Source organism: Gaeumannomyces tritici (genome assembly GCF_000145635.1).
Source record: "Gaeumannomyces tritici R3-111a-1 unplaced genomic scaffold supercont2.7, whole genome shotgun sequence".
In the NCBI taxonomy this organism is placed as follows: Eukaryota; Fungi; Ascomycota; class Sordariomycetes; order Magnaporthales; family Magnaporthaceae; genus Gaeumannomyces; species Gaeumannomyces tritici.
Window position 1 is genome coordinate 1,544,428 of NW_008804551.1, and position 10,809 is coordinate 1,555,236.

Genomic DNA, 10,809 nt, shown 5'->3' on the forward strand with positions numbered 1-10,809 from the left:
GCGATAATTACAGAAGCGGCATGGAATGAATTGTAAACAAGCTTAAAGATTTCAGCATGGCTTCTACTTTTTTGGTCCACATCAGCGTGCGCGTTCCCAAGCTTCACTTCTTAGTCACAAGAAACGAGCGGCAATTTGCAGCCTCTTTCCATGCTGCTACAACTTTATATTGCGAACTGGGCCCCGTGTTGAAACCGGCAGTCCCAGTGCCCTCTGCCTTGCAATCAGCATCCCCTCGTTAAACTCCTGCAACGGGCTCTGGCCCTCCCTCTTCAAGCCAGTCCTGTAATTGACCCAGTACACTTCCGGCTTCAGCCCGCTCCCCGCTGGCGGGGCGGTCGTCTCCTCGAGCACCCACGGCGGCAGCTCGCCCCTTGCCAGGTAAACGTCCGCCTCCTCGGCCATGCCCTTGTCATCCCAGGGCAGGAGCGTAGATGTCGCCACCTCGCGGCCGCCGCGGTTCCGCGCGAGCGCCGCCGCGTCGGGGTGGATGCCCTCGACGGCCCCCGTGTCGCGGTTGCGGTACTCGACCTCCCCGGGCTCGCGCCCCTCCCTGGCCTCCCACGGCGCGGGCACGGGCGCGGGCACACCGCCGGCGCGCGGGTCCTTGACAAAGTCGGGCAGGCCCGGGGCGGCGCCGACGACGCCCGCGTCCTGGAGCGCCTTGAGCTTGCCGGGGTGGAGCCACGAGGTGGTGCGGGTGGCGTGGTCGGCGTGGTAGACGTGCCCGTCTTCGCTGATGCGCTTCGAGTATGCGTAGGGAACGGGGACGTTGGAAAGAGAAATCTTGGGGGCCATGTTGTGCTAGATGTTTCTTGCTTGGGTTTTTTTTCATCTGGGGCGGCTCCCTGGAGGATGGGTTTGCGTAATTAGCGGTTTGTGGAATTGGCGCTTGCAAAGGCAACAGTTTGGGACGGGAAAGAGTCTAGTCCTTTTAGATGGCATCCAGGGCACCCAGCCAAGCCAGCATACGTAAGGCAGCTGACGTTTTTTGTTGCGGTGACAGCTCTTACACAATCGAGCATAGCACCGTGGACCCACTGCACCCTGAGCGTGCCGCCAACCTGCCGTAGCTTGGGCATCTTTTCCTAAGAGGGATGAGGTTCACGGCGTGAAAGGGCAAGGGAGAGCAGCAGATGGCATGCAGTCGCTTATGTGCGAAGGAACAGAGGGGAACAATTTGGGAGAGGAACGCGCACGCACTGCATGATGATCTGGTCCATCCTTCGACCTCTGGCCATCTGGCCTCCCCAAGGCGCCTCCCTCCCTATCAACCCATATTCACCCAACTTACCACTGGACCACCATCCACGGTGTCCCCGAGCGCAGACGCAAGAATCTGCCCGATCCCACATCTCTCTGCGACTTCATTAGCTCTATACTCGACATGGAGCACCTACAGGAGGGGTTTGGTCTCTCTGGCGGTGGCTAGCAGCGACGGGTCCTTGTAAAACACAGGCCTGGCGGCGGGCGCCTGGGACAGGGACATGACAACCAGGTCGATCACAGGATTTGATGCCGCTGCTGCGGCCGCCACGTGCGAGTCATTATCGAGATGAAGCGGCCGTACCAACTTGCCGGACCTAGAGCAGAGCGGCCTAGCAGCAGTGATAGGGGCGACTTGGCGGTCAATGCTAGCTGCTTCTTCCTGCCCGCTCAAGGCCTCGCCCAGATTCAGACGGAGACGGATCGTTTCGGCCCCGATCAAAGGGTACGGAAGTGCCCCTTGATCATCTGTAGAGCCGTTGCCCAGTTCGATATGCCAGCGACCGGACTCGACCCGCGAACCCGACATCTGCCGCCGTCTGTGTTCTACAAAACTCGCATGCATCGCCATCTGTCAGCGTTATCACCTGGGGCGATTCCGAGAGGGTGGAAGAGAAGGAAAGCAGTACTCACTCGCTCTTCGCTCCGCCACCCAGCTCGTCAGCGCCCGCCGAGAGCGCGGCCGCAATTGGGAGGCCAGTCTGCTGAACTTGCTCTTGCTGCTGACTACATTGAACTCGTCCAGTGAGAACTTTCACAGCGGCGCGAGTCCCTCTTCTTCGCCCTCGGTCTGGGTGGCGCCAACGCTCCTATCGTTTTGACCGTCGAACAGCACATCAAGCGGCCCGCTCAGCCGATGCTACATTCCAGCTTTTCTCCGGGAGCGGGTGACGGCGCCAACAGCTTCCAGCGTTGCCGCATCAGTCTCTGTGTTGTTGCAAATCGCCTTGGCTATTTGGACCGGAAACACCGCCGGTTGCGCCTTGATATACTCGGCGAGGGGCACGCCTTCGTGGCTGCTGACCAGTGACATCGTACCTCCACCGCTCCTCCCTACTCCTAGGGTGACTATCCGACCTCTGAGGCGGACGCCACCCAAGAAATGCCGAGTGCTCCATCCACCAGGCGACATGCCACGCGTCCTCGGGCTTAAGCTTGCTGGGGCCAGCACCCACAAAGGTCTCGCGCGGCCACCGCATCTCCCCTTGCCAGCCGGCCCATGAGTAGCTCGCAAACCCCGGCCGGCGCCAGAGGCTCTCCATCGGGACGAAGAGGAGAAACGCGTCCATGAGGTAGTCGGAAATTTCCTGGACCTGACTGCCCGTCAGGCCTGCGGTCAGGACGTGGTCAAGGCCGCCAAAGGCACGGAGGACGTCGGCATCGTCGACGTCGACATCGCGCTTCTCTCGCCGCCGGTACTCTTCCGTCAGGTCCATATCGGGCGATGTGGGCTGTGGGGGTCCGGAAAGTGAAGCTGGGGCCGAAAGATCCGTCCCCTTTTTGAACGCAGCCGGAAGAGGGGAGGGGGGGCTTTGGCCTACCTATTTAATGACAACTAGCGACCCTGGAAACCTGTGCAAACGACGAGCGCCCTTTCAAGCAAAGGAAACAAACCATGCCAGCCACATTTGATCCCAAACCGGCGAGAGGCGCAGCTGGGCCTCCCGCCTTGAGCATACGCCGATGCACTAAGAGGCACTCGCCCTGGGGGACGTCCTCCTTCATTGGGCTGCGAATTCTCGACCTTGGCCTCCAGTACAAACTCCTTTCCGGCGCCTGGTCCGTGCCGATCCTCTCTTGCCTGGGCCTCGCTGTCGCCGCGCCCGTCGTCTCCTCCGCCGCCACCGCCCACACAGGGATTCCCGCGGTGGACCGCCTGGGCCCGAGCGCGCCCAGCCTCCTCCTGCTGGGCATGACGGCCGGCGGGCTGGCCAAGCAGAGCTACGCCCTCCTGCGCACGCAGCTGGAGGAGCTCTCGCTCCCCGTCGCCCTCTTCGGCGTCGGCTTCAACGTCACGTACAGCTCGGTCAACTCGCTGCTCCTGGTCGCCGCCGCCGGGCCCCACGTTCTTGTCCCACTCGCAGGGGTGTCGCTCCCGCTGCCCATGGTCTTGAGAGCCGCCGTGTTCGGCCTGGGTATATTTCTCGAGCTAGGTTCCGAGACGCAGCGCCGTCGCTTCAAGGGCCGCGAGGAGAACAAGGGCCGCATCTGCACGACGGGGTTCTGGAAGCTCGCGCGCCACATCAACTACGGCGGGTATACGCTGTGGCGAGCGGGAACCACTCTTGCCGCCGGTAGCTGGCCCGCGAGCGTTGCGGCCGTGGCGTTCAACGCCTGGGGGTTTATCGGAATGTCTGCCGTTGAGCTGAGCCAGTACATGCTCAAGAAATACGGCAAGCAATGGGAGCGGTATCAAAGAGAGGTTCCGTGGTTGCTCCTTCCTGGTATTTATCAAGTGGTTGAGGGTAAATGCAAGTCTTGGCTCAGAATTCCATGCACTTTTCAAACTACCGCAAATTATTGTTGCGGAATCCATTCCCGGCCTTTGGAGGGGATGACGGGCCACAAACCAGGTCCGTGGGAGTCACCTTGGGCTTAAGGTGTGGTGTGGGCCTAGAAAATCCGGCAGCTCGAAGCCACGGTGGGCCGACTCTGGGAAGATCGAAAAAGGTTCTGTGCATTGCGGAGAAAATCGGTTGGGAGCACTCGGTTGACACCAAGGGAGTCGAACGGAAAGGCAAAGCGAAAGGCGCGGGTTGAACGCTCTTGTATTGCCCAAGAAGGGATGATGCGGAAGTTTGGGGTCCGGGGACAGTTCGGCCAGGTTGTTACAGTGGATCGGGGTCGGCCACGAAAACACTCCCGTGGAACAGCTGCGGTGCAAGGCAGTGCATGAAACTGGATGGCGATATCGGTTACGATAATATCAGTCAAAATGTAATCTTTGCTACTGGAGGTTGTTGTCAGGAGCCTCCCGTTAGTTTTGCTTCTTCGACTGTGGGCCGAAATGTCGGTAATCGAGATGGAGCGGTAGCGCCACCGAGATTGCAAAAGCCTCCTTTGACGGGGCGACGGTGCGCGGCATCCGTGGCTGCCGAAAAAGTATAACTTGTTCCTCTTGGAGAGTGGGCATGCGTAAAAGGGGAGATCGGCTCGTTTTGGGCAATAGACGTCGAACAGCTTGACAGCACGTTTAATCGCTCGAGATTGTCGCGATGCACTGCCGCCCAGCGTTTGTGTACCGCGACAAGACGGCAGTGCGCAACTGCCCCGCTGTCAGTGCTGCCCGCCTGTGCTGTGTTTTTGTGTAACGCAATCCATGTCATTCAAATATAGTGCATCGGGGTAGAGGCTGGCCCACGCGCTTGACATGTGGCTGTCAAGCCCCGGACGAGAACTTTTCTGGATGGATTCCAGATGGGCGGCTGTTATAATCTAGTGGAATGGAGACAGTCAGCATCAGAGTGTCTGATCCAATCGAGCAGCCAAACGAGTACCAATCTATTTATTGTTCCCAACGCAGGGAAACCCGTGTCCAGCCAAACGACGCCAACAGTGGCGGATAGAGTAGACGCTGATGTGGGGGCACCCGTCAAACGCGAGTACCAGGCGCGCGCGGCAAAGCGCATCTGGTGCTGCAGGGCATGCTGGAATCCATTGCCGTGCTGTGCTGGGGCGGCCCGCAAAAATAGCACTTGGTTGGCTGACGTGGGTTGTTGGCAGTCCTGTTACGGATTAGCGCCGAGGCGAACTGTCAGAGATTGACGAAGATCCCGATGCTCATGCTGGCCTGTGCAGGCCCATGTGCACTGCTGATTGGCGTACCTTGCATAGCCCCCAAGGTGCCAAGCTGCCCCTGCACCTGGAAGGCGGGGGGAACCCCTGTTTTGCCAAACCACGGCCGAGGGAAATGAAAAAAAGGGGGCGCGCGGCGAGGTGCCAAACCCTCCCGACTCTGCTTGGGCATCCCCATCACGGCTTTTTTTTGTTTGTTTTTGTGCCCGTCTGGCTCCTGCTTGGGCTTGGAGGAGAGGAACCGCTAATGCCTAGGAGTAGGAAATCGCCTGTGCACTCGCTTCTCCCATTTGCTGATTAGGGCATCGGCGGGAGTTCTGCACAGACCAGGCTTCTGTCCGCTCGCTGATTCACGTCTCGATTGGCATTCCTTGGCGACCCTCCAGACGAAGATCTTCCCTGCCACTGGTCCCCACTCGCGTCCTCGGTTGCCTCTTAGCCTCTATTGCCTCCTTCGTTTCCCTTTTTTCCTCCCCATCCGCATCTGACACGCCTCAAAGGTCGACTTGACGTCGCCCTCGCCATTGTGTCCTGCGCCGTCGCTCTTTGTCCGTCGTCGAGGCACCGCCATTGATTGATCGCTACTCCGTCCATTGCAGAGCATGCGCTCCAAGGCGCCACTGTGACCTCGACCAAACTCCCACCATTCCTTTGACTAGTCGCCGTCGCGCCATTTTCGACCAACGCTCCTTGGAGCACTTTCTTCCATCCTTTCCGTTTCTTCCTCTCCTTCAAGCATCGGCCGTCCAACCGGCCTGACATTTCGTCGCAATGATACCCTCACCATCAATCTTCTCGGCGTTCGCGCTGCTGGCCTCCAGCGCCCTCCACTTCGGCAATGTCGCCGCCCAAACCCATGGCTTAACAGACTGCCAGCCGCTGGTGAAGGAGTGCCCGCCCAACAAGGCCTTTGGCATGGCTCACAACTGGAATTTCAACACCACTCCTGCCGCCTGGGAAACCAAAGTCGGGCCCATGACGTACGATAACCAGAATGGCGCAGCTTTCACCATCACGAAGCAGGGCGAGTCGCCGACCCTCCGCTCAAACTACTACATTTTCTTTGGTCGCGTCGAGATCATCGCCAAGGCCGCGCCCGGCGTCGGCATGATCAGTTCCATGATGTTGCTCAGCGACGACCTCGACGAGATTGACTGGGAGTTCCTCGGCATCAACCAGACCCACGCCTTGACGAACTACTTTGGCAAGGGCATCGAGGATTTCACCAAGGGTATCTATTATCCCGTCAATGGCGGTGTCCAGGCTGACTTCCACAACTACACCACCCTCTGGACCAAGGACCGCCTGGACTGGATCATCGACGGGCAGATCGTCCGCACTCTGTTGCCCAAGGACGCCAACAACACGTACAACTACCCCCAGACTCCCATGCGCATCTCCTTGGGCATCTGGGCCTCCAGTGACCCGAGGTTGGGCAAGGGCACCCAGGAGTGGGGCGGAGGCGCCAGCGATTTCAGCAAGGGTCCCTTCAGCATGTATGTCAAGAGCACGTACGTTGAGGATTTCAGCAGTGGCAAGGAATACGTCTATGGCGACCGCAGTGGAACACACCAGAGTATCAAGATCGTCGCGTAAGTTCTTTGCAATTTATCTTGGTCCGATCAACATTCCGCCCGGGTCTAATGGCTGACTTCGCAAATAGAGGAGAATCCACCGCCAACGTCACCATCATGGCGGCCCAGACCCAGGACAAGAGTATCTCTGAGCGCTGGAACGAACTCTCGTCTAGCGCCAAGACTGGCGTGTACGTGGGTGCCTCAGCATTCGTTGCCATCATCGCCGGCTCGCTCCTCTTCTACTTCCTGCGTCAGCGTAAGCGGGGCCAGGAGGAAGCCAGGCTCGCCGCCGAGCGCGAGGAACGCGAGCGTGTCGAGCTGGAGCAGTACCGCAAGGCCGGCATCAACCCCGACAGCCTTGTGCAGCAGACCGAGTACAACGCCAATGCCCGCGACGACATGGGTAGCCGTGGCGGCGGCAACAGCCTCGACGGCCAGGCCGTGGCGCCTGGAAGTCCCCTGAACGAGAAGTCCTGGGGAGCTCCCATGAACGCGGCGGTCACCGCAGGCGCGGCAGCCGGCGGTGCTGCGGCTGCCAACGGCATGCGCAGCCCCTCTGTCCCCCTCCTCCGTGACGGTCCCCCCAGCCCCAACCACAACGGGTTCAACGGCCAGTACTACGATGGGCAGCCTGGCCAGTACCAACAACAGCAACAGTACGGCCGCGATCTCGCTTCTCAGGGCGGCATGAGGACTTCTCCCGGCCCCGCCGGAATGGTCTCCCCGATGCGCACACCCAGCCCGGGTGCGCCACCGGCCTTTCCTCCGCCCCAGGCCCCCGCCTCGCCGGGCGCATACGGGAACCCCGGACGTAGCTACACGACCCCCGCGCAACGCATGGGGAGCCCCGGCCCCCAAAACGGACCGCAGCGTAGCTACACCAACGACCCCTACCAGGGCCCCGGTGGTGGCCAGCAAGGCAGTGGTGGACAGCAGTGGAGGTAGACGCTGAACGCTCGAGACAAGATCGGACATGGCGCCGGAGTGCAGCGTTCCGGTTAGGTCAGTTTTGACTGGGCTCGTTTTGCACCCCATTATTTCTGGCCACGGTCCCTAATCTCGGGCTTCACTCTCCTCTCGAAATGTTTTTGTGGCTTGTGGTTTGGAGTCGACGTTTTTGTTTGGATTCCTTATTTTTAGCTTCGTACTCTCTTTTATATTGCCCCCGATACGCGTCGCCTTTGCCTTGTTGTCAAGATATCATACGGGATCTATGGCTGGTTGAGCCCCATAGGTCCCACGTCATTTAGCTCGCTGCATAACCCTTTGCATATACCCTGTTTCTTTAACGTATAGTGCTGTTGCTACCTAGGTGATTTTCTCGTATGCACTAGAATATGTCTAAAACTCCCGCTCCTGACACCCTGAAATGACGACCGGGCGGTCTGGTGTCGATCCCAATATTTTACTCCCTTCTCATCACCGCAACTATATCCAACACCCTCCAAGACCATCTACCGCTGTGCCTCCTTCAAGTCAACCCAGAGGTCGGGCTTCATCCATGTCTGGTACGCGTCCATATCCCCCTCGTCCCAGCGCCTCATGCACTCGCGGGCGGCGGGGCCCTCGGCAGGGGTTAGGTCAAAGTGCCAGAGCAGGCGGGCCAGGATGAGGCGCAGCTCCAGGTAGGCGAGGTTCTTGCCCATGCAGCCGCGGGGGCCGGTCCCGAAGGGCCGCGACGCCGCGCGGCGGTCCTCCTTGAAGGCCGGGTCGGCGCCTTCCCCATCGAGCCAGCGCTCGGGCGCGAACCGGTCCGGGTCGGCAAAGTGGCGCGCCGTATGGACGGCGGCCCACGGCGCGACGGCGACGGTGGTGCCCGCGGGCAGCCGCTCCCCCGCGACGACGGCGCCGCCGGCCGGCACGACGCGCTGCGCGTTGGACGGCGCGGGCGAGAAGAGCCGCAGGGCCTCGTCGAGGGACGCGTCCAGGTACGGCACGCGCGCGTGCACAGACTCCCAGCATATGTCGCCAGGGCTCGAAAACGCCGCCCGCACCTCGGCCGCGGCCCGCGCCAGCGCCGCGGGGTCTCGCAGCATGAGGTAGGCCCAGCCCGTCATGGTGTTGGCCGTGGTCTCGCTGCCGGCGCTGATGAAGAGCACCATGTTGAGCACGATCTCGGTCGGGCTGAGGGCGGCGCGCGGGTCGGCGCTGTCGAGTATGTGCTTGATCAGGTCCGGGTGCCTGGCTTTTTCGTCCTTGTCGGCCGCCGCCGCGAGCCGCCGCAGGGTCTTTTCGCGCGAGTTGTCAAAGTGCGCGCGCCGCCACTTCGCCGCCTCGGCCGGCACCACGAGCCGCACCAGCAGCCGGTGCAGCGGCGTGCCGGTGCCGGCGACGCGCCGGATCGCCTGGTCCCACGTCGCGGCCTTGAAGACGCCGATGATGGCGCGCGCCCACTCGTTGGACCGGCCCGCGTCCAGGCAGCCGAAGGGCTCGGCGAAGCAGACGTCGCCGATAATGTCGAAGGTCGTGTACGTGACTGTGGGCGGCTTGTCCTTTGCCAGTCAGCTCTTTCTTCTGTACAGAATCCTAGGGGGCGGTGGAGAGGGAGGTTTGGGCCAAATATCACGCACGCCACTCGGCCAGGTTGACCGCCTCGCCCCTCCGCGCCCTGGCCGTCAGGGCCGCCATGAGCTTGTCGACGTGGAGCTGGAGGATGCCCTCCTGCTGCAGCAGAGCGCGGTTGGTGAAGGGCGCCGCGAGCGCGCGCCGCTGCCGTGTGTGTTCGGTGTTGTTGGCCAGGCTGACGCCCGTCTGCCCGTCGACGGGAGAGACGGCGCCGATGAAGATGGGGCTCTTTTCGAAGTTGGGCGTGGATTTCTATGGCAGTAATGCAGTTTATCAACATCGCCAGCCCCGATGAGGCGCAGGAGTTGGGGCCTGTCTCCGAGGACGGGGGGTTGGCTTACATGGAACCCATAGATGTCATCCCACGCCTCCACGTCGATAAAACTGAGCTCGTTCGGCGCCACCCTAACGATTGGACCTGCGGCAAAGGCGTGTTAGCGGCTTCTCATCGCCTCTGCGCAAGTACAATACCAACCATATTTGTCGTGTAGCTGCTTGTACACCTTGGGCTGGCGTCCTCGAAGCAGCGCCCATGCGGCCGGTATCTCGGACACGCTGTTGAGCCAGGGCCCTGGGTACCGGCGCAGAGGGTGGAAGACGCGCATGCGCAGCACGTGGATGGCGAATAGTAGGAGCGACTAGGAGCTCACAGACAGCGGCTCTCTCCAGGTTAGCGGCTACAGGTGGCCTTCGCAAGGGGCTCTGATCATCACGACTCCTGGGCTTGGGCGGCGTGTGGGCAAGACTTACGATGGATACTGTCGCGTAGACGGCCTGTCCTATAGTGGGCATGGCCGCGCTCTCGAGCAAGTGTAGAAGTCCCATTATGTCGTATCCGCAAAGAGGCGGGGTGCCAAGGGAACTCACTGGCTGGGAAGGTTGACCAGTGCAAGTGGGTTGCGGAACTGGACGGCCTGGGCAGCCCAAATCCACCATCACCAGATATATGAAGTCTCGCCCAAAAAGGGTCCCCACGGCGATATCCACGTCATCATGGCAAAGCTAGTTGCTCCGCAGCGTACGGCTGGCCCGGATGCCCCGAAGCTCGGCCAAGATAGATGGGGATTATCTAGTCGGGTGCCTTGTCACCAAGCTCGGCCGGGATTAAACCAGACAATCCGGGATTTTTTTCCTTGCCTTGTTCTCTCTCTACCCCCGCACCAGGGGGCGCCAGGGTAGCAAATAGCCGACCTCCCGCCCGCCCGCCCGCCCGCCCGCCCGCAGTCTGCATATGCTTCGGCGGGTACACATGCTTGTTTTGTACGCAGGGCGGCACGGCCCACACGTCAAGCTTTCCTTCCGCGCAACCTCCCCCCCTCCGCTTGCTGAGAGTGCGGAAACGATATCACACCACAACCCTACAACGGAACTGCCAAGCCCTCGGGCCGGGCTGCGACGCCGGAAAGTGGGCCTCGGGATGTATCAATGCTTGTACTGTCGTCTAGAGCTGTCCAGGGCCCGAATGGGGGCAACACTGCTGTAGGAGGGTTAATGCTCAACGCGCCACGTCACCTGAAACCGAGCTTTATTCAATGAGCTTTGCTAACCACACTGGCACATACGACCATACCCACTGGAATATACGGGATCCCGTCCGCTCTCCCCT

The 10,809-nt window shown here is 60.9% G+C and overlaps 4 protein-coding genes across 4 annotated transcripts; 1 reads left to right on the forward strand and 3 right to left on the reverse strand.

Annotated features, from left to right (window-relative positions):
- Positions 1–21: 21 nt before the first annotated feature.
- Positions 22–918, reverse strand: GGTG_11838 (hypothetical protein). The gene has a single exon (XM_009229729.1). The coding sequence runs from the start codon at positions 796–798 to the stop codon at positions 157–159; it is 642 nt and encodes a 213-aa protein (XP_009227993.1). The 5' UTR covers positions 799–918; the 3' UTR covers positions 22–156.
- A 478-nt stretch (positions 919–1,396) lies between these two features.
- On the reverse strand, positions 1,397–3,806 carry GGTG_11839 (hypothetical protein; the record flags this gene model as incomplete). The annotated part of the gene is made up of 3 exons (XM_009229730.1): positions 2,228–3,806; positions 1,900–1,992; positions 1,397–1,812 (listed from the first exon to the last, which is right to left on the reverse strand). The coding sequence occupies exons 1-3, from the start codon at positions 2,700–2,702 to the stop codon at positions 1,397–1,399; spliced, it is 984 nt and encodes a 327-aa protein (XP_009227994.1). The 5' UTR covers positions 2,703–3,806.
- Positions 3,807–5,204: 1,398 nt separating this feature from the next.
- Positions 5,205–8,072, forward strand: GGTG_11840 (extracellular cell wall glucanase Crf1). Its single transcript, XM_009229731.1, has 2 exons — positions 5,205–6,653; positions 6,725–8,072. Exons 1-2 carry the CDS (start codon positions 5,833–5,835, stop codon positions 7,581–7,583), a joined length of 1,680 nt encoding a protein of 559 aa, XP_009227995.1. The 5' UTR covers positions 5,205–5,832; the 3' UTR covers positions 7,584–8,072.
- A 20-nt stretch (positions 8,073–8,092) lies between these two features.
- GGTG_11841 (cytochrome P450 monooxygenase) lies at positions 8,093–10,028 on the reverse strand (the record flags this gene model as incomplete). The annotated part of the gene is made up of 5 exons (XM_009229732.1): positions 8,093–9,114; positions 9,209–9,455; positions 9,545–9,621; positions 9,679–9,841; positions 9,954–10,028. The coding sequence occupies 5 exons, from the start codon at positions 10,026–10,028 to the stop codon at positions 8,093–8,095; spliced, it is 1,584 nt and encodes a 527-aa protein (XP_009227996.1).
- Positions 10,029–10,809: the final 781 nt, after the last annotated feature.